At 37.7% G+C, this 22895-nt stretch overlaps 2 protein-coding genes across 4 annotated transcripts in view; one reads left to right on the top strand and one right to left on the bottom strand.

The window, feature by feature from the left end:
• LOC140148350 (nucleolar protein 14-like) overlaps positions 1–22895 on the top strand; it is a 41995-nt gene that overhangs the window by 18141 nt on the left and 959 nt on the right. For 2 of the 3 annotated variants that reach the window (XM_072170273.1, XM_072170272.1), the window contains exons 10-19: positions 370–455; positions 2214–2458; positions 5259–5322; positions 6232–6448; positions 6873–7011; positions 9430–9594; positions 19331–19533; positions 20008–20248; positions 21533–21654; positions 22640–22798. In XM_072170273.1, coding sequence (XP_072026374.1) covers positions 370–455; positions 2214–2458; positions 5259–5322; positions 6232–6448; positions 6873–7011; positions 9430–9594; positions 19331–19533; positions 20008–20248; positions 21533–21654; positions 22640–22798 — 1641 coding nt within the window. The remainder of the gene's footprint in view (positions 1–369; positions 456–2213; positions 2459–5258; positions 5323–6231; positions 6449–6872; positions 7012–9429; positions 9595–19330; positions 19534–20007; positions 20249–21532; positions 21655–22639; positions 22799–22895) is intronic. The other variant, XM_072170274.1, reaches the window with a different exon arrangement.
• LOC140147855 (uncharacterized) lies at positions 14697–16813 on the bottom strand. Its single transcript, XM_072169624.1, is given in 4 exon segments — positions 14697–15437; positions 15439–15846; positions 15918–16589; positions 16751–16813. Coding segments are annotated over 4 exon segments (1884 nt in total).

Raw genomic sequence — 22895 nt, forward strand, 5'->3', positions numbered from 1 at the left:
AAACCTTTAACCTGCCGGTCTATTCAGGCGACATAATGCTTGGCACTCATGCTAGCTCCGCTATGTGATACAATTCCCTATTGCACGAATTTCCAAACAACAGCTCCTATGCTCACGATGATTAAACTTTTGATATCAAATTTGGTATCAACCATCGAAGGAAAGTGTATAAAAAATTATTATATGTCTTTGAATTATTTTGCCATAAACTCATCAGACTTAAATGGGGATGAAACAAGTGGAGACTTTTTATTTTGGCTGTGTTTATATCAGATACTTGATAGAGATGCTTGTGTGTTGTTTGAATTGATAGCTATCATATATCGATTTTTTTTTGAAGATGCTTATGTGTGATTATTTCATTTACAGCTATGATTTGTCAGGTCCTGCTCCAAAGGCGATGCTGACTTATGAAGATGGAAAAGCCAACTTAGATCTCACGTCAGCAGGTAAAGGTAAACTGGTACAAGATGCACCTAAAATTAAAAATGCAAGGTAGAGAAACATAAAATAAATGTAACAGAAAACAGTAGTGTTAGTCTTCAATACTCTTCATCTATGTACAGGGAGTCCCAGAAAGTTACATTTTGTGATGGTGCAACAAAACAATGTTGTTTTTTCAGATATTATTTATTCATCTTCCTGTTAAGGGATTGGAATGAGCATTTTAAGCATTTCGACAGTATTTTTTGTGGGACATGAGAGCACATCAGACATATCGAATTGCATTCTGAATACGAAGAATGTCTTTCTGATATCAAATAATTTTCATTTTTTGAAATTCGCGATATAATACAAATTTTATGACAAATTATTAAAATTTGATATTTTTCACATTTTGATATATAACAGTCCTCGAAGTAAATTTTATAAATCTAATGATATATTTTTTAAAGTGTATGTAGCTGGGAGGAAAAGCCGATGATCAATTGAAAATGTTGACCTTTCATATTGCAGATATGGATTTTTTTCCCAAAAAGACAAAATGTTTTTTGGTGTCTTGGGAAAAAAATTTCATATCTTCAATACGAAAGGTCAACATTTTCAATTGATCGTCGGCTTTTCATCCCACCTACATACACTTTAAGTATAATCAGATTTATAAAATTTACTTCGAGTACTGTTAAATATCAAAAATATCAATTTTTAATCATTTGCCATAAAATGTGTATTGCATTGCGAATTTTGTATTCAGAATGCAATTCGATATGTCTGATGTGCTCTAATGTCCCACAATAAATACTGTCCAAACGTTCATACCCCAGCCCTTAAGTCTGCTTAGTTTCAACTCTGTGTCTTAAAAGCAATGACAGGGGTGTCAAGAATTACTAACCATGAAAAAAAAAAGAAAACAAATATTGAACACAAACACTTATTCTCTTGGTTGAGCTGACATCACACAAGGGAAAAGCCTTGTAAAACCATTGCGCGCATGTGTATTTCCCCTTCATCAAACTGGTTGCTATGCACACATTTGTGTGAAGGGGACAATGGTCCCGGATGTCCGACCGAAAAAATTGCACAAAAGGAACACATTGACAAATAAAATATTGCACATCCAAATTTAGACTCTTGAAATAAAGTTTTCTGCTCTGTTCATTGGGATCAAATTTGGGTGGTAATGAACCTTGGGTTGCATTATGTCACATAAACAGCTTGCTCAGGAAATGCAGATATCAAAGTTTTCTCGGACAAAATGTTATTCATCTTCAGTGAAAGCATGAATAACATATCACCTCGTATTATAAAATAGATAATGTGTACTAAATTTAATGAGATACACAAAATTTAGGGCGAGAGTATGAAAAAGCGCCTGTTGATCAAACTTGCAATGAATTGCATTGATGCATGCATTATGTAATCATTAATTTCTTCGCAACAGTCAACCGAATCAAATAAAATTTCCGTATGTGATGCGCAATAAAATAGGCTATGCGCTACAATTTTAATTTTTTGATTTTGATGTCCGTTTCTCGACTTACGCTCAATTTTATTCACTTGGTAATTTTTTTCTGGGACACCCTGTAGTAGAGGGTACATTGATTATGTCATGAAAATTACATTTATATTTGTTAACATTAAAATAGATAATTTTCAAAAATCTACATGCAACTTTTTGGGGACACCCTGTAGCTAAGCATTTATAATATTTTAGACATCATATTGGACAAAGTGCTAATATCTTCATCTTTGCATGTCCTGTTTTGTTACAGGTGGTCCAAGTGCTGAAGCTGACGATGATGATGATGAGGATGAAAAAAATGAAGATGACGAAGAGGAAGGAGATGGGGAAGAGGAAGATGAAGGGGACAGTGAGGAGGAGGAGGAGGAAGATAACCATTCAGACTTGGAATCTGATGAAGATGATGACAGTGATGATAGTGAAAATGAAGACAAAGAGGAATCAGATGAAGAGACAAAGGATACGAAGAAAAGTGCTCAAGTGAAATCAAAGAAGGTAAATGAGAGAAGTACTTGTGTTAACAATTCGTGCAATAATGATTCCAAAAAGATAATTTGCAATCATGGGGAAGAGAGTAAACAGTGATAAACGTTTAAAGGAATTGCACTGAAAGGCTGTCATCATCTACTGTTGCATCTTGTTCTCTCTCCCTCTTACCGATTCCCTGGATGTGTGTATGGCAGAACTTTTGTAAACACCGGCAAATAAGGACACAGTACAGGAGAAAAATGTCTGTAAAACTGAATTTATACATGATCGCTGAGTGATTGTGATGCACTACTTTTGGACAGCGATGGCCAAACGCCCAATTTTGCAGTATATCGCTCATTGCTCATCACTTTTGCATTTATGCTAATCACCTAGATAAGGATTGCAGCCTACAGTTAATATATTCAAAAGGCCACAAAACACATTTTTAGACAATTCAGTGCTGTCAAAAATTATTATTTTGAATTAATTCAATTCATCTCCGAAAGTTAATGACCTTGAAAGGTAAATGTGACACGATCTGGTCCATGGGGCCAAAGGAGGCATTTGTATGCCTCCACCGCGAGGCATACTGTTTTTGCAATGTCCGTCCTTCCGTCCGGAGGCTATATCTTGGGTGAGGTTCAAAGTCATCTACTGAGGTAAAAGGTCTTTTGAGGTCAAGGGGCCCATTTTTACCATTTTCCCTATTTACCTCTTTTCTCAGAGACTAGGGGTCGCACGTTCCTCAAACTTGGTGGGTGGGTGCATCTTGATCCCAAACAGAACAAGTTTGTATTGGTTAGTGGGTCAAGGTCTCCTGAGGTCATGCAGGGTCATTTGAGGTCAAATTAGCAAAAATAGTCATGGCCATGAAACTTGCTAGGTACGGTCAACATTTAGAGCCAAATTTTTGGAAGGTCATTTTGGGGTCACCCAGGGGTCATCTGAGGTCAAATCAGTAAAAACTGTCGTATGGGCATGAAACTTGGTGGGTACAGTCAACATTTAGAGCCTAATTTTTGAAGGTCATTTTGTGGTCATTCAGGGTCATCCAGGGGTCCTCTGAGGTCAAATTAGTAAAAATTGTCATATGGGCATGAAATGTGGTGGGTACAGTCAATATTCAAAGCCAAATTTTTGAAAGGTCATTTCAGGGTCATCTGAGGTCATCCAGGGGTCATCTGAGGTCAAATTAGTACAAACTGTCATATACATACATACATACATAAACACATCCCAAAAAGAAAGTATCCAGTTTGATTTTGGTCCATAAATCAAAGATGGGGTTTTAAATCAAGACCTACCATAAATATGTTACAGATGAATTTATTCCGCACAGTTTGTTACCTCATTTGTCCAAATCGATGCAGGATTGATGACACAATGACTTTTTGAAGGCAATCACCTCAATTTTAAAAGTTGCAGTAAATTCCTATTGATTTGGTCCTGCTACTCAATAATGGGTAGCGATAGATCAAGATCAAGCGCCGCAGATGTCTGGCAGTCATTGATCCAGCAGGAGGACATACCAGATATTCACTGTGAAGTGTGAAGGGTTAAATATTGAGGAAGGAGTAAAAGAGTATCTGTATTGAATAAAACACATGAAGTGAAGTCAAGTCTTAGACTGTCTTTGTTATTGTATACATTTATAAAGAATCTTGAGAAGCAGGAAAACCACATCAATAGGGATTATTGCAACTTTTAAAATTGGGGTGATTGCATTTAAAAGATCACTGTGTCATCAATTCTGCATCGATTTGGACAAATGAGATATCAAACTGTGCGGAATAAATTCATCTGTAACATACGTTTAGTAGGTCTTGATTTAAGACCCCATCTTTGATTTATGGACCAAAATCAAACTGGATACTTTCTTTTTGGGATGCGTTTACATACAACGGCATTTATATAGCGCAATTTCAAAGAAATGATCATTGCACTTTACAGAAAACTTACCCTACTACTAAAGACTACAAGAAAACAAAAATATGCAAAAGAAACAACACAAAATCAGCAATGGTTAAGAAGATGGGTTTTCAGGCTACGTTTGAAAGTAGTAACTGTGGGAGATGACCTAATGGATGAAGGAAGATTGTTCCAGATTCTGGGTCCAAAGACACTGAACGATCATATGGGCATGAAACTTGGTTGGTACAGTCAGCATTTGGAGCCAAATTTTTGGAAGGTCATTTTGGGGTCACCAGGGGTCATCTGAGGTCAAATTAGTAAAAACTACCATATGGGCATGAAACTTGGTGGGCACAGTCAACATTTAGAGCCAAATTTTTGGGTGGTCATTTTGGGGTCATCCGGGGTCACCCAGGAGTCATTGGAAGGTTGTTTTGGGGTTATCCAGGTGTTGTCTAAGGTCAAATTCAGTCTCCTCTTTTAGGCTTGAAGCTTTGTATCAACTTGTAAGTGCCACATCACACCCTTTGGTGGAGGCATCACGGTCGACGCTATGCGTCGAAAACCATAACATCTGAGAACCATGGTCCATCTAGTTGAAAATTGAGTTACTGTAATTATTACATTATACATTCAATAGCCTATTATTTACTGAAAACACCAAAGTTCTAGCATACTTGGTTTTAAAGTTACGAAGTTTTTGATGTCTATTTTCTTATGTATTTAATTGTTTTTTACTCCATATTTTTACCTTTTTCTCAATTTCAAATATGCCGCCTTTGCACCCCATAGACCAGATTGTGTCACAAATTAATTAGCAAAAATAGATCCAGTTGGTAGGAAATGATTAGTTGGTGCATTCCTGTGGGGATACATATATTTACAAACTCTTCTGTGTTTGTCAATTACTTAGAACAAGAAGAATACAGCAGTAATACAGCAAGCAGCCAAAGAAGAGCTCCCATACACATTCAAAGGTCAGTAATCGTTCTATACTAATATTCCTGTAAAACAATTGAAATATAACTACAATCTACTAAATAAGTCCTTGGAATGCTTGGTACACTCTGTCGAAAATCCGTGCAGAATTTCATATGATCATGGAAATGACGTATATTTTGCCTGGGAACAAGCATGGCATCTACTACAGTGATTTACCCTTCCCCTCTCCCCATCAATCAATGTTGGAACACATTGGGAAACCGCTGAAGACATTGGCATTTCTCAACATTAAACAGGGGAGAGGGGATGAGAGTTTTCCGTTATTTACACCCAAGCGTTCCAAGACTTATTATGATGATTGTAGTAAGTATATCACCTAGATTGTGATTCTGAAAAGCTGCTAAGAGTTTATTGAACTCAAAATTTTGCCCAGGATGCATTTACATTATCATCACAGCACCTAGATTGTGATTTTTCTTAACAGCTCCCCAATACATTATTGAGTAGGGTGATGCAAATAAAACAAAGCATCTTGCTTGTCCCAACAACCATGAGCAATTATCATGAATTATATGCTCAAAGAGAAATGATTGCCCAACTTATTTTATATACATTTCTCAACCTTATTAGGACCCTGTGGACTTTGTACAGTTAACCCAGTGTAAGTGCCCCATAAGCATAATTATACTGTGTAATTGGGTCAAATATCTAGGTTAATTCACAGATATATCATTCTGGACCTTCAGTTGCAATGACTGGTACATTTGTTCTACAATTCCTACTCTAAGAATTGCAATTTGCAGCATTGTTTTGCATTAAAAATATCCCATTTGACTTCCATAACACAGTCATATTAATAGCACCTTTGAAATGAAGTACTTTTTTGGATTCTATCAGGTCAAATGCAGTAATGATTTTTGTACGTATTGATGATCTTGTTTTAGCACCTGCAAATTACGATGAATTCCAGCAGTTAATTGATGGTCACTCTCCAGCCAATCAAGCCGTTATCATAGAGAGAGTTCGCACATGTCATCACCCGAGTCTAGCTGAAGGAAACAAGGAGAAACTGGAGACGTTCTTCTCTATTCTGTTGCAATATTTTGGCGAGGTGGCTTCTAGGCAACCTGTAGATATGGAACTACTTAACCAATTAACAAGGTTAGTTATGTTGTGTTAACATAAAAGTAATATTTTGTGTAGTACTCAAAGAATGGGTTGTTCCATTGAAGATCCACACTACCCCTGTAGAAGATTTAGCTATTAAAGTCTTCCACAGAGGGAGTATGTGTTTTGAATAGAATAGACAATTGGGTAACTTCCATTTGAAATACTCACTCCAGTTGTGGAAGATATAGGTAAAGCCATGATACAGGGGGAGTATGCGTTTCAAAATGACTAACCCTGAACAATTACATTTGAAAACATTCTCCCCCTGTGGAAGATATTTCGAAAACCTTCAACAGGGGTAGTGTGGATTTCAACTGGAATAGCTTAAAGTGACTTCATCTTACCAATCTTACACTTTTACTTGTTTCTTATGAGTAATTTTTTCTTCCAATCTTGTGTGTATGTACCAATGCAGGCATTTACATGGGTTGTGCCAGCAATCACCGATCAATGCTGGTCAGTGTATGCAGTCACTTATAGTTGACAGATACCAGTTATTCTGTAAAGCAGCTGAGAGACGGGCTGGGAAACCAGATTACCCATCATTAGACACGGTAGGTGGACAATATCATATTTATTTCTGTCGTATATTGTTACAAAATATTTCAAGGTTTATTCCTATATCACATGCACGTCACAACCCAAAAAATAGTTTAACAGGGGCATGGGGAGACAATATAGACAAAGTTTTGATTTATTTACTTGAACTTACACTTTTGTAACAGCAGCACACACATCACAGTAGAAAAACATTCATTAAACAAAGAGTTATGGTAAAATTACATTACAATAGACAATATGAAACAAGAATTTGAAAGAGGTGAAAACTTGAGACAACTAATGAGGTCAGATACTTGTGTATCCAAAAAACCACACACCCCCACTCCCACCCCACCTCACGCCCTCCAACCCACCCTTCCCCACCATCCCTTTCCTACCTACCCCCCCCTCTCCCCACACACACACACACACCCCTACATCGCAAGACAGTATGTATATCATCAAGGTCCCTAACAAGACAGAGCAAAAACATAAATTGGCATTTAGGCTGCTGCAAAACCAAAGTCCCAAAGATGAACGTGCCAACGCAAATGGGGGCGCTAATACAAGGAAGGGTAGCAGCAGGGTGGGCGGCCAAGATTGACTGAATTTTGGCGTCGTCATTGGTTTTACATGTAAACACGAAAATGTCTCAAAAATTCCAAAAGTGTATGCATGTTATCAAGCACTATTTTATCGGTCTAAATCCGTTGAGGTTCGACAGTGAACCTCATTGTAAAGTACTGTTTTTTGACTTTTTTGTATGAATAACGCACAATATGTTATGATATATACTAAACATTTCCCCCCACATGTACCAATGTATGTGTGGTGCTGTGGTAGCGTCTTCGCCTGCCACGCATAAGCGCCCCACACCGATTCCCACTCCCGGCTATAATAATAATTTTTTTCTTCTTCACATTCATTTTGAATCCAAAATTATTTATTTTCATGTGAATATGTATACATTGCACTGGTACATTTAAAATAGACTTGGTGATTTATTAAAGCATTATTTACAATATTGTTTCATGCAAGCCAGCCGAAGCCGACCTACACTCGTCAGAATATGCTTATCACTGGAAACTGATTTCTATTTCTAGCGGAATGCTCACGCCTTGAAGTGGCGGCAATGACGCGAAGCGCGATCACCGGCGTAAAAGCTGGAGCTAGTGCTAGATCTTTAGACAGTTTAATTGGCATACATTTACAGTCAAAATGGTTACATAACATAATATAAGCAATTCAAGTTCATGAAGACAGTCAATACTTGATATATTGATCAGTTGTAGTTGATCAAGAGATGCTTCTTCCTGTGTCTACAAGTGTTTATTAGCTCATTCCTTTTGTTCAGTGAAGAGAGATGGGGTTTAAATATGATGAAGTATTTTCCTCTAGACAAAGTCTGCATAGTTTGTTGGTAGTTGAATAGGCCTTAGCCCGACTGATTAATTTCCATTCAGTAGAATAAGGTATTTTCTTATCCTTTAATTTCCAAATGTACTCGCTTAATGTTGTTGAATGCCTTTTGTCACTGTTATTAAAGTCACTCTTATGGCAACTAAAGCGTGTTTTGAACGAGTTAGCGGTTAGTCCAATATATGTTTCATGATGTGAATTGTCAAGTCGAGTTACCGTCGCCTGGTAAATTATACTGGAAGCTAAACAATTGCCTTGGAGGGACAGTCAAGTTTCACTCTACAGTTGCAAGTTTTTCCATCTGGTTCCTTGGGTTCTGCTTTGCGCAAAATTGATCTGTTGTGTGAAGTTATGATTTGTTTTACATTGGTCATGCAACAATAACTCAGTTTGACAGCGGCGTGAGCATTCCGCGCTAGAAATAGAAATCAGTTTCCAGTGATAAGCATATTCTGACGAGTGTAGGTCGGCTTCGGCTGGCTTGCATGAAACAATATTGTAAATAATGCTTTAATAAATCACCAAGTCTATTTTAAATGTATTCCAGCTCCCTTCTTGGTTGAGCACTTTACTGTGGATGATTTACCTTACTTGGATTTATTTACATTGCACTGGTAAATATATTTTGTGCATTTTTTTTCTGTAACGGGGCCAATAGAGCTAAAAACGCACCTTGGCTCGGGGAAAAATAATTGCATGCAACGTCCAGGCAGTGTTGCCGTCATATTGTCTGTTTTGTTTACGCTATTGGCTGTTGCCACATTGAATAATGTCGGCCACCGTCATCTGGGTAGCGGGCCCTCAGTGCTTGAACCACATTTCTGCTTTGTTTTGTCCAAGGAACGTTAATGGTACCTTTACATTTCATGGATTCCAGAGATTTTACCTCTACTGGTATGTCTGTGGCAGAGTGTCCTTTACTAATAAAAATATTAGGAAAGTTATACAAGTAATTTTGTATGCAGTTTATTACTGTTTGGATCATAATGTGTAATTTTCTTTCTTTTTTTCAGCTCTTGTATTTGAAATTAGTATCAGTACTGTTCCCGACCTCAGATTTCAGACATGCTGTTACAACTCCCAGCATGCTCTTCCTTGGTCAGATTCTGTCGCAGTGTCTTGTGCGATCATGTCGAGATGTTGCTTTGGGTCTGTTTGTTTGCAATTTGTTTACTCAGGTAAGTTGCAAAGTGATCAAGCGTTTATAGTATAACAAATAAATTGGAGTGATAATAAGTTGTATAAAATTGCTGACTAGGATATATATATATATATATATATATATATTGTTCATCTGGGTGAAAAAGTAACATTCAATGTTTTTGCTAATGCATATTAATGTGAATAAATTATAACAAGTATGACAACATACAAGTCAAGAGCTTAATAGGTGTTTTTAATATCTAATACTGTTGTAGAATCTATCTTCAAGCATATCATGTATATGCCTCTATATGAGTGGTTTTTTTATAAAAGAGACAAAAGGCAGAAACTCTGTACAAAAATTGATTGGTCTTACAATAATACATAATTGTACAGCCACCTGTATCTGTAATATATTTGCTCAAACGCCAAATAATGTTTTTGTGGATGGTGTCTGCCTTTTGTCTCTTTCGGCAAAAAAATCCCACTCATTTATACTCTGATCAGCTCGTAATAGGTGGGACTCATAACATCATGGATTGATATAGAATGGCGTACACACAGCTGGGCGCAGCACCTACACGAACTGCACTTTGTGTATTGCGTAAATGATGTGCGCTTTTTATGAATTTACGCAAAAGAGTATTTTCAAATTTTGTTAACCTTTTCAATTGTGAATTTTTCCTCTGAAGGGGTCAAAAACATTGCCCAAGTGGTATTTTTATAATATCATTTTTGAAGACATTTTAAAAAAATGTGTGTGTTTTTGGAGCAGTGGTGGATCTAGAGCAGTCAGAAGGAGGTGGGGGTCCAATTTTAGAAGAAAATAATAAAATGTAAAAGAATGCCCCTGAGAAGTAAGAAACTTTTGCAACATGAAGATTGAAATGAAGCGATTTGGTGGACCATTTTGGCACTATTAATGTGTAAATTTTTAGCCGAAAAATTTGTGAAATAAGCAGTCCAAGTTTTCCCTATTATGGTAGGCCTATAAATTGTGTTAAACATAAATTGGCAAATGTTGAAAGCAGAAGTTAAAGTGGCCATTATTTTGTTTATCCACTATGTCAGGATTGGACTGAAATTCCCAACTGACGCTAAGCAAAGCCACGCAGCAAATAATGTGAACAACAAAGAGACGGAATAATGTCACGCAACAAAAGGATTATAATAAATACTTCAAAAAAAAGTTCTCTTATACGCATGAAAAATAAATAAATATCACAATGGCAATAACGGTTAAATATATTATGACTAGTCAGATGAAACTAATTAATGAGTATACTCAATTTAATCACTCGCGATAAAAAAAAATATACCAAGTGCACTTGGAAAGGATACGTTTTAAGCGTCGTTACACGACTAGAGTTCCATCTGGCGTTGTCAGTTATACAGTGCGTTGAATCCATTCTCAATGATGCCACACACGTATACGCCTAGTTCAACCAACGGTTAATTACATGGAATGTAGAATGTCGACGAAAACAACAGTTCCCAACGTCCAAGTCCAAGAGTAGAGTATACACACCCATGTGCGGCTGTATAAATACAATTAATGAATCCGTGACTAGGATTTGTTTTCAAGTTCATATGATAAACTTCACACAATATTCTATCTGGAAGACTTTCACAATTCCAAATGAGCCACAGAATTTACTACTGACTTCTTTCTTTGATTAATGAAAGATATGGAACTTCTTTACAACATTCACACAAGGCTAGTTCCACAAGATATGTTTTAAATTCCTGAAGTTTATGTCTCTACAGCAGGATGATTTAAATTGTCAATCTCGACACAAAATTACATGATATGTTGAACACCAATTCAACTATGTTTAATTTGGAACTTTATACTGAATGCAGAATTTATCACACTATGAAAATCTAAATTTGATTTTCCGCCAAAACAATAATTTAAACTATCACAAGCAAAGCTTTCTTTAAATAACTAATTCATCATTAAATCCACTTTATAATTTACAAACAATATTATTTTACTTACACGAACAATGTCTTAAACCAGCATGGTTCTCACAAAGTTGGAAAAGTTAAAGTGTCAGCTTCAACCACGACGACCATTTTAAACTTCGCCAAACCCGACTCAAACACAAGGCACAAATTAGCTTCTATTGCTGATTCTAGCTTCCATAAGACCTGGTATATCTTTCTGTATGAAGCATCGCAAACTGGTAAAGCCTTTTTAGCCATACGATGTTAGTAAAGAGAACTATCCATCATGCTGAATAAAACAACATTTCACTTTCCTCAGTGAAATGGGCAGCAGATCTTATCTCAATCGAATGTTAAAATTGAATGCCCAGATTTTCTGTGAACATGCATCCACCAAGCCAGAAACTAATTTACATGACACACAAAAATCTGAATATTGACAATACCTAAAGAATTGTCCACAAAAGAAATGGGCTGACCTAGGATCCAGGTCTGACCACTACATACAATACACACACACATCTAGATTGCAAGCTTCAGTGCACATACCTGCAACTAGATTTAAGGGATCATGACATTAAGGTGAATTACCCAGAAAACAATCCACTTTTATTTTAAGGGATCAACTCCAATTATGACATTTACGTCCCCCCTTAAACAAATTGTGGCCACACAATTTTCATATAACACACAATCACCACTTAAAAATAAGTGGATTTACATTTTCCACAACTTACCATCTACCACTTAACCTTAAGCGGATTTACAGTTGTAACTGTGACCTGTCTTCACCAAGAAGATATATACTCAAAATTACTTTTCACATGACTCTTACCTTCTCCAATGTACATTGCACAAATTCTACCTTTGAATTTCCAATGCTACACAAAAATACACATTACCTTATTCATGTGAAATTCTGCTCATGTAGTCTGCGCCAATGTTGTCACTTCCCTTGATTGCCTCAATCCTGTAGTGATATGGTTGCAATGACAATGCCCAGCGCATTATCCGACCATTTGCAACTTTGGGCGCTTCACACATAGCAGTGGTTGATGATCTGTTTCTAAGACAAAGTCTCGTCATTACAAATAAAGTTCTAACTTGCGAATTGCCCATACAACGGCAAGACACTCTTTCTCCATTATCGCATATCCTCTCTGTGCTTTGTTCAACTTCTTACTTAAATATGCAAGTGGAAATTTGACACCTTCGAACTCCTGGAACAGGACAGCTCCGATCGCTACATCACTTGCATCTGTGCGTAAAATGAATTGACGATGGAAGTCTGGTAGATGTAGAATGGGTGCTTTTCCAAGCATATTCTTGAGGGTCTGAAATGCTACTTCTTGGCTTCTCTCCCAGTTGATTTTCGTTGGTTCACCAGCTTTCGTCTTGTCTGTCAATGGTACCGCTATGGCTCCAAAGTTCGGAATGTACTGCCTGTAGAAACCGGCAAGACCCAAAAACGACTTCAGCTGTGTTTTGGTCACAGGACGTGGAGCCTTCTGTATGACCTCCAACTTATCTAGATTTGGATGACGACATCCCTTCTCAACAGTATGACCTAGGAATTCGACACGTTCAAAGCCGATATAGCACTTTGAAGGTTTAGCAGTCAAGTTCGCATCTCTAAGCCTCTTCATAAGTTCATTCAGTTTCTCCAAGTGTTCTTCCCAAGTGACTGTATACACTAATATGTCATCTATGTAGTTTACTACTTTGTCAAGATTGTTCAACAGTTTCCTCATAATCCTAGAAAATGTCGCAGGAGCGTTGACAAGCCCGAACGGCATTCTCCGGTATTGATACAACTGATCAAAAGCAAAGAACGCAGTAAGCGGTTTGGCATTCTCAGTCAGCGGAACTTGCCAATAACCCTTACTGAGGTCTAACTTTGAGAAATACTGTGCATCTCCCAATTGATCAAAGATTTCTTGAGGAGAAGGAATCCCCTCTCGTCAAATTCGTAATCGCATTAATTTTATGAGTGTCACAACATATTCGATTCTTACCATCTGCTTTCTTGACGACAACCAGCGGCGATGCATATGGACTAGTTGAAGGTTCGATCACATCCAACTCCAACATTGTTTTAATTTCCTCCTTCACTGAGTCTCGTAAGGCATATGGAATAGGATATGGCTTAAATACGAACCGTGTACTATCCGTAAGTTTGATATCATGCGAACCTAGATGAGTAAACCCTGGTTTGTCGGTTAGTACACTACTATAGTTACCTAACAATCTCTTCACTTCCAAACTCTGCTCTTCTGTCAAGTCTTGGTTGATATGTACATCAGCTATGGTTTCTTCAGCCTGAAAAGATGGAATCTGTAGAAGATCTTCATTTGTCAAAGACACATCATCTTCCTCTGACATTTCTGACTCTTCTTGTACTTCACTTTCAATGATGGCACTACACGCAATCTGTAAAAGACCAGCCACTACCTTGGATGGTTGATCAGTATCTCTACGAAAATACTTCTTCAGCAAATTTGCATGAAATGTCTTCACCTTGGTACCAAAATCCACCTTGTAATCCATACTACCTACTTTACCTACCACAGGAAATGGACCCTTCCAATGTAATAGAAGTTTGTTATGATCTGTAGGGAGCAACAACAATACCTCATCTCCGACATCAAATTTCCGAGTCTTAGCCTTTCTGTCATAGTACATCTTGTACTTACCTTGAGACTTCTTCATCTCTTCCCTAGCAAGATCACATGTTTTCTGCAACCTATCCTGCAGATCCAGAACATACTCAAATGTGGTCTTGGTTTCTGGTTCTTCTATCTGACCTGTCCAGAACTCCTTTAACATACCAAGAGGACCTCTCACAGATCGACCACACAAAAGATAAAACGAAGAAAACCCAGTACTAGCATGAGTGGTAAAAAAAAAAAAAAAAAGTAATGCATTGATATACCTATCCCAATCACGAGGGCGTTCTTCACACATCTTTCTCAGAGAAGCTTTCAACACACCATTGAACCTTTCACACATACCATTGGTCATTGGATGCCAAGCAGTTGTGGTTAACTGACGGATAGATAACAATCTATTGACTTCAGCCATCACTTCAGGCGTGAATTGTCTACCTTGATCACTTAGTACTTCACGTGGAAAACCAACTCTGGAATAAATATCCAGCAGTGCCTCTGCTACTGATATCGAATCTATGTTACTGAAGCGGAACTGCCTCAGGAAACCGAGTAGCGTAATCCACTACTGTAATGATAAAACGATGACCTAGCTCAGTAGACGGAAAAATAGGACCAACAAGATCCATTGCTATACGACTGAAGGGAACATCGATGATCGGCATACTACCAAGAGGAACCTTTGTTACTCTACCTTTGGGAAATGTTCGCTGACAGATATCACATGATCTACACAATCTACCAATGTCTGCTTGTGCACCAGGCCAGAAAAAATGTTTCAAGACCTTGAGAGTGGTTTTATTCACACCAGCATGTCCTCCTAAGAGCGTTTCATGAGCCAACTTCATAACTTGCATACGAAATGGTTGAGGAACAACAACTTGGTTGAGACTTTCACCAAAGTTGACAGATGGAGACTGAAATTCACGGAACAAAATACCATCCTTACACACAAACTTTGATGTACCACCACAACGACTCGCCTTTACTTCCCCCGATTCTGCTAACTCGTGAATCTTATTCAAACTTGGATCATCAGCCTGAGCCTTTTGCAACTCATCAGCAGAAATAATCTCAGTAACTACCTTTGGTACCTTAAGAGCTTTCTTGAGTTTCTCACTTGCCACCTTTTGACTACGAGTTTGTACAGCGTTCATCACATTACTAATTTCACCATGGTCCTCGTCATCTGTGTTTACACTTGACTGACAACGTGGTTTCCAATCAGGATCAGGATCCTTAGGTTCACGTATTCCCACGAAGATTATTACCCAAAATCAAATCATACACAGGATCATTCATCACCAGAGCATGAACATGACCAGTGAAATATGGTGTATCAACATCCAGACATGCAACAGGAAAAGTTCTCACCGTACCATCAATAAGGCGACATTTGTCATATACTCCAGTAAATTTCTCTTCTGGCACAAGTCTCTTCCTTACAGCTACCGCGTCACACCCAGAATCTCTCATCACCTGAACCTCCTTATTACCAAGAAAACCTTGAACGACCGGCATATCCTCTACTAAATTATCGCTACACGCAGCACTCGCAAGAGGAAGTTTATGACCACAAGACATCGTTACATACGCATCGTCTGATTTCACACCTTCACCATACATTTCATTTGAGACCAGCAAACACGCAGATGCAGTCTGCACTCTGTTCTGTCCACAAGACTCACAACTACATGCAGTGCAAAGAGAAGATGAAGCATCAGTCTGATTTAACTTCTTACCTTGTTTACCTGATTTGTGTCCATGTGATGCACTTCCTGTGCTTTCAAAGTAGGTCTAGTGCGGCGATAACAGTCTTTAGCTATGTGGCCTACTTTGTCACAAATAAAACACCTTCGTTGGTTACCTCCAGTATTCGTACTCTGCTTTGGATTAGTACCATGAGTGGGAGGGTTAGTGTTAGTCTTCTTACCTGAAGATTGTTGACCCTTTTGATGTGATAACTTACCTCCAAAGGAAGCATTCCATCCACCTCTCGCCTCTATGTACTGTTCAGCCAATTGAGTCATTCCGGCAACATTTTTAGGTTTCCTTTCTTTTAAGAACAACGCCATGTCTTTGTTACAGCCAGCGACAAATTGCTCACGAATTAACAAGTCCGATAACCCAGCAAAATTCTTGGTTACAGCAGCCAGTTCTACCCACCTAATCAGATAGTTCTCCAATCTTGTTGCAAACTGTGGAGCACTTTCTGTTTGTTCAGGTTTAGCTGAACGGAACTTACTTCTAAATCCATCTTCGGTCATTTGATACGCTTTGAGTAATTCAGATTTTAGAACATCATAAGTATCAGTTGGTGCAAGCCTAGCATAAGTATCTAAACCCTTCCCATGCAACAATGCACTAAGATTTAAAGCCCAGTCATCCCTTTCCCATTTATTTGATTCGCGTACCTTTCAAATCTTTGTAAGTAAGCATCAATGTCATCCTTGTCCTCACGGAATTCTGGCAATTTGGGGATTTTTGCTTTACCCTGGCCTGCAGATGCATGTTCTGTTTTAATGCCCTTAGCTGCATTTTCTTTCCTTAGTTCCTCAATTCTTAATTGCAATACAAGTGCCTCTTTCTCATAATCGCGCTGTGCTGCACGTTCATCTCGCGCAAGGTCACGCTGCATCTTGACAAATTGTTTTAGGTCCTCCCCTTTTTAACCCATCTTTTCTCCTGACAAAGTTAATTTATCAGTATCCATGATTGGTAAAAAATGACTGCAATAGAGCGCAACCAGAAATTCAATGCACAAATCGTATATAGAAGCAGAATTGCAAATGAGCCTATTGAACTTGAATACCTTACTGACACTATTTTGACACAACCAAACACTCTTCCAACAATGCGCAGAAATACGGACAAAATAGTCATCAATCTTGTTCACAAAATAACTGGTAACTTTTGCTATTAGCTTTGTTTTGATATCCCGGACGAGCCCCCACAAATGTCAGGATTGGACTGAAATTCCCAACTGACGCTAAGCAAAGCCACGCAGCAAATAATGTGAACAACAAAGAGACGGAATAATGTCACGCAACAAAAGGATTATAATAAATACTTTAAAAAAAAGTTCTCTTATACGCATGAAAAATAAATAAATATCACAATGGCAATAACGGTTAAATATATTATGACTAGTCAGATGAAACTAATTAATGAGTATACTCAATTTAATCACTCGCGATAAAAAAAATATACCAAGTGCACTTGGAAAGGATACGTTTTAAGCGTCGTTACGACTAGAGTTCCATCACTAGCGTTGTCAGTTATACAGTGCGTTGAATCCATTCTCAATGATGCCACACACGTAGCCACGCCTAGTTCAACCAACGGTTAATTACATGGAATGTAGAATGTCGCCGAAAACAACAGTTCCCAACGTCCAAGTCCAAGAGTAGAGTATACACACCCATATGCGGCTGTATAAATACAATTAATGAATCCGTGACTAGGATTTGTTTTCAAGTTCATATGATAAACTTCACACAATATTCTATCTGGAAGACTTTCACAATTCCAAATGAGCCACAGAATTTACTACTGACTTCTTTCTTTGATTAATGAAAGATATGGAACTTCTTTACAACATTCACACAAGGCTAGTTCCACAAGATATGTTTTAAATTCCTGAAGTTTATGTCTCTACAGCAGGATGATTTAAATTGTCAATCTCGACACAAAATTACATGATATGTTGAACACCAATTCAACTATGTTTAATTTGGAACTTTATACTGAATGCAAAATTTATCACACTATGAAAATCTAAATTTGATTTTCCTTAAAACAATAATTTAAACTATCACAAGCAAAGCTTTCTTTAAATAACTAATTCATCATTAAATCCACTTTATAATTTACAAACAATATTATTTTACTTACACGAACAATGTCTTAAACCAGCATGGTTCTCACAAAGTTGGAAAAGTTAAAGTGTCAGCTTCAACCACGACGACCATTTTAAACTTCGCCAAACCCGACTCAAACACAAGGCACAAATTAGCTTCTATTGCTGATTCTAGCTTCCATAAGACCTGGTATATCTTTCTGTATGAAGCATCGCAAACTGGTAAAGCCTTTTTAGCCATACGATGTTAGTAAAGAGAACTATCCATCATGCTGAATAAAACAACATTTCACTTTCCTCAGTGAAATGGGCAGCAGATCTTATCTCAATCGAATGTTAAAATTGAATGCCCAGATTTTCTGTGAACATGCATCCACCAAGCCAGAAACTAATTTACATGACACACAAAAATCTGAATATTGACAATACCTAAAGAATTGTCCACAAAAGAAATGGGCTGACCTAGGATCCAGGTCTGACCACTACATACAATACACACACACATCTAGATTGCAAGCTTCAGTGCACATACCTGCAACTAGATTTAAGGGATCATGACATTAAGGTGAATTACCCAGAAAACAATCCACTTTTATTTTAAGGGATCAACTCCAATTATGACACACTACACAGGGGGATGTTCCCTCCTCCATTCCTCAGAACTTGGAAAATTTTGCAAAATGAAGACCTATAATTGAAGCGATTGGTGGACCATTTGGCCTGCACATTGGGAGGTTCTTAATAGTGCCAAAAGTCGAGAATAAATGCACAATATCGGGTGTTTTTCTATTCAGATCTTGCAATATTTGAACGCGTATGTTTTCAAGATTTTGTACGCTTTGGACTTTGGTACTTTGGATTTGAAGGAGTCCGCAAAGTGCCTGAACGCGTAAATATGCGTGTTTTGTGCGTTAAAGTAAACCCTGAGCGTAAGTTTGGACTTAACGAGCTGATCATAGTATAGAGGCATATACCGTAAAACCCTGTCTACAAGCATATAGTGTGCTTCTGATGAAAGCTACATTAATCCAGTCGCCATTATGGAGTTTGAGCAAATAAATTACGGATCCAAGCATATACAAACAAGTATTATTTTAAGACCGATCTATTGTATTGGTATATTAACGCTTGCTTCGAATTAATTAAGCTTTTATAAAAAACACTATATATGCTTGTAGACAGGGTTTTACGGTATGCTTGTAGGTGGAATTCTATGGTATTAGGCTTTGAAGAAATGCTTTGATTAAAAGAGTGAAAAATAAGGAAATGCTAATGTTCTTTCATTTCTCCCTACAGTATATTTCATCTGCAAAGCGGTTTGTTCCGGAGCTAGTCAATTTTCTCAACGGCCTCCTTTTCTTAGCATCGGATAAACCTCATACAGGGTCAACACACACAATACAGAGTCTGTCTGATTACCATCTTGTGCCTCCTTTTAGACCAGTTGGCAAACACATTGACCTACTCAAATTGCAATCAGAAGATGCGAACGTTACAAGGTATGGAATGATACTTCACACATATAAGGATATTTTCTACAACCTGAATATCCCATCAACATCGTTCATTATTCTCCTAGGTGTCGCTCAGAAAATCAAAATATATGAAAACAAAAATGTTTTGGGTAAATATGTGATACGATCAAGCAAAATCAGTCGGATCTCAGAAATATTAAATTTTCAGGTTTCTTATAGGATAGTAAAAAGCATTTGCAAAACTGCATTTTGCAGAAAACCCCATTGAAATTTAACAACCAGTTCCAATCCAAAGATATGAGCAATTAAAGAGTTTCCAAAACAACAGGAAACAAAAAGAAATATATATTTTCTTTGTTTGGCTATATCTCAAAATCAATATTTCCGAGTTCCGACTGATTTTGCTTGATCGCATCACTTAATATACTTGTGGGGTCTTTTAAAATCCATTATTAAACATTGCTTTAATTTCATCCGTATTTGTTTGTTTCCTTGCAGGCAAATTTCAATAAGTCCAATAAATATAGCAGAGATACTTAGTCTTCCAGCAAAGGAAGCATTAGAAGAACTTGAAACAGATGAGTTTCGTATTTGGGCATTGAGTCTTACCTTGCAATTATTATGTGAACTTAGCACCTTGTATGAGCAACTCAGTAGTTTCAGAGAGATATTCCATCCCATCAGTACATGCCTGGAATCTGGACGGTTACCACAGGATAGATATCCAGACAGCATAAAGGTAGGTTGTACGGCTTGCTGGTGTGTGAATACCGTATATCCTCGAATAGTCGCCCCTGGGGGCGTTGCATTTTCCAAAAGGGGGGTCTATTAGAGGTCATTTTTAGAACGATAATCCCGTTAAAATCATTAGGTAAGCTTAAAACTCATGAAATGACAAACTATGAACTTAGGAACAATGACTTTTGGTTCACTTCGGGGTTTACGATCAGACTTTCACCAAAATTAGCGATCGTGTGTGCACCTTGGTAAGCTTACTACACAAGATAGTATGGAAATGTCAGCATTTTTTAAACATCTTGGTTGAAAATTAATGGTGGGGGTGTTTAATTGAAGGGGCGACTATTCAAGGATATACGGTATGTAAATTGATTGGTGAAAGGGAGGATGATTTCACTAGCTTAAGTTATGGTGAGTTTGATTTCACAAAAAAGATTTACGATATGTGGATCCTGGGTTTCTATAGACTTCTCCGTAGTCCACTTGCTCATTGTGCATACTCTGGCTATTGAATAAAAGCTTAAAACTCTGAATTAATTAATTCAATCTGATCTTTTTAGTCACCGTACTCCCTCTGTTTGTTGGCTTCCCAAGTGGCCCACTGACTTTGGATTGCGGTTAACATGTTTAACACGGTTGTCTATGGATGAGAATGTCGGATTTCTGGCCTACTAAAATTGGCCATGATGTAATGCATCTTTAAATGGATCTCGTTATGGTTTAAATCCTCCGAGCACATGCCATTACCATTGATAACAACATCATACACAACTATGTGGCGCTTTGTGTACTAGGTGCATGAGCGCGTCGTGTACGTACAGCTTTGCGTTTGCGGTTAAATTGGATTGATAAACAAGTATAGTTTACTGTTGTTGCACTAATATAATTATAATGAACTTTTTCATAATTAGTATTTTGATGTCATAGATATAAGTATAATTTCGAATTCAACTCAATGCGTTCATCATGATTAATAACATATTTTCATTTATCAAAAATGGCATAGTCTAGGGTTTATACTGAATTTCCTTTCCAAAAGGTAATAGGCGTTTTGCATAACAAAAGGTACAGCTCGGGGTTAATCCATCTCCTTTGTTATTGCAGTGTATTGTGGGAAGGAATTTCTGTCAAATTGACTTTCTGAGGACAAACCTAGCATCCATGTATTGATTATTTTCAGAAACAAAATGGATTAAGCTATTTTGTCATGGTAGGGCAGTATTGTGTGTACAGCAGTTTACATGACATAATTGTGACATGAATTTCATATTTTCTCTCCATCCAGACATTATGCGATACATTAAGAGAAAACCTCAGTGTTAAAGATGGTGTACCGTGTAAATGGTTGCAGCGAGAGAAGAAGCGCCCTCAACCAATCAAGATGCTGGAGCCATTAATAGAAGAAGAGTAAGTCTCGGAAACGGCACATCAACACATGAATTTTTATTAGTACAATGGATGGATGTGAATGAAGTATTTGATCAAAAAATCAAGGACGTTCTAAGCATTTGCATAGCTTTAACATTTGGGCCCCTTGGATTAGAAACAATCCAAGATCAACCTCCTTGCTTGGAAGCTTGTAAAAGAGAAATAGTATAGCAAGCTGTTGAAGCTGCACATGCCCACATGTTCTCAGCTCCTCAACTGTATCATAGCCTTCTCATCTCTATGCTCCCAGGTTTTCTTCTGTTCATATACATGTTCTTCATGTTAAGCATGTCAATAGAAATCTCAAGAGATTAATTATTTTGTATTTCTGCACCCGTTTCAACAGAATCATTAGCGAGGTATGGTCAACCAATTTGAAGTGATATTTTTATCCATCATACTTGCTACTGACTTCATTGTACTGTTTTTTTTTGGTAGCTCTTTAATCCAGTTGGAATGACACTAATATATATGGAGAGCGAGTTGGCGCAGCGGTAGTTCCCTCGCCTTGCACCACTGAGGTCCCGGGTTCAAACCCCGGCCGTTGCCAAGGACTCTATGTGCATTTGGTTTATCCCGGTTCCATGCTCGCTCTCGCAGGTTTTCTCCGGGATCTCCGGTTTCCTCCTGCTTTCAAATAATCATTGATTAGTTGTTTGGTTATCAAAAACTTCCTTCACCCAATGGAATTTGGGGAGCTGCACAGATACTTGGTGGATGTTACAATCTAAGTGCTGATAGGTCTGCGCCTGAGGTTCGGCTGCAACTGGCCTAGATGATGCGATTTGATTGTGATGATTCAACATGGCAGCAAAATTACAGTGCTTTGAATCCTTCAAGATCTAGCTGGAAAAAGGCGCTATATAAATCTGAAATTTATTTATTTATTATTTATATGCCATTGATGTATTCTGTTATTGAAAAGGGGTTTAAAATGTATTCTTTTGATTCAAATCTATTTCAGTTATGATCCTATTAGAAAGAAGAGAAAAGGCAACAAAGCACAGACTGAAAGACAGCGGCTGGTTCACAGACACAAACGTGAAATGAAGGGCGCCATCAGAGAGATCCGTAAAGATGCACAGTTCTTGGCTAGACATAAACTGAAGGTCCAACTTGACAAGTGAGGACAAAGATTGATTTAAGAATTTGGATATGTTGATATCAGTCTTGGAATAAATTTTTGGCCACCACATATGGGGCTTATGTAATCGCGCAAA

Source organism: Amphiura filiformis, chromosome 3 (assembly GCF_039555335.1).
Source record: "Amphiura filiformis chromosome 3, Afil_fr2py, whole genome shotgun sequence".
NCBI classification, from domain to species: Eukaryota; Metazoa; Echinodermata; class Ophiuroidea; order Amphilepidida; family Amphiuridae; genus Amphiura; species Amphiura filiformis.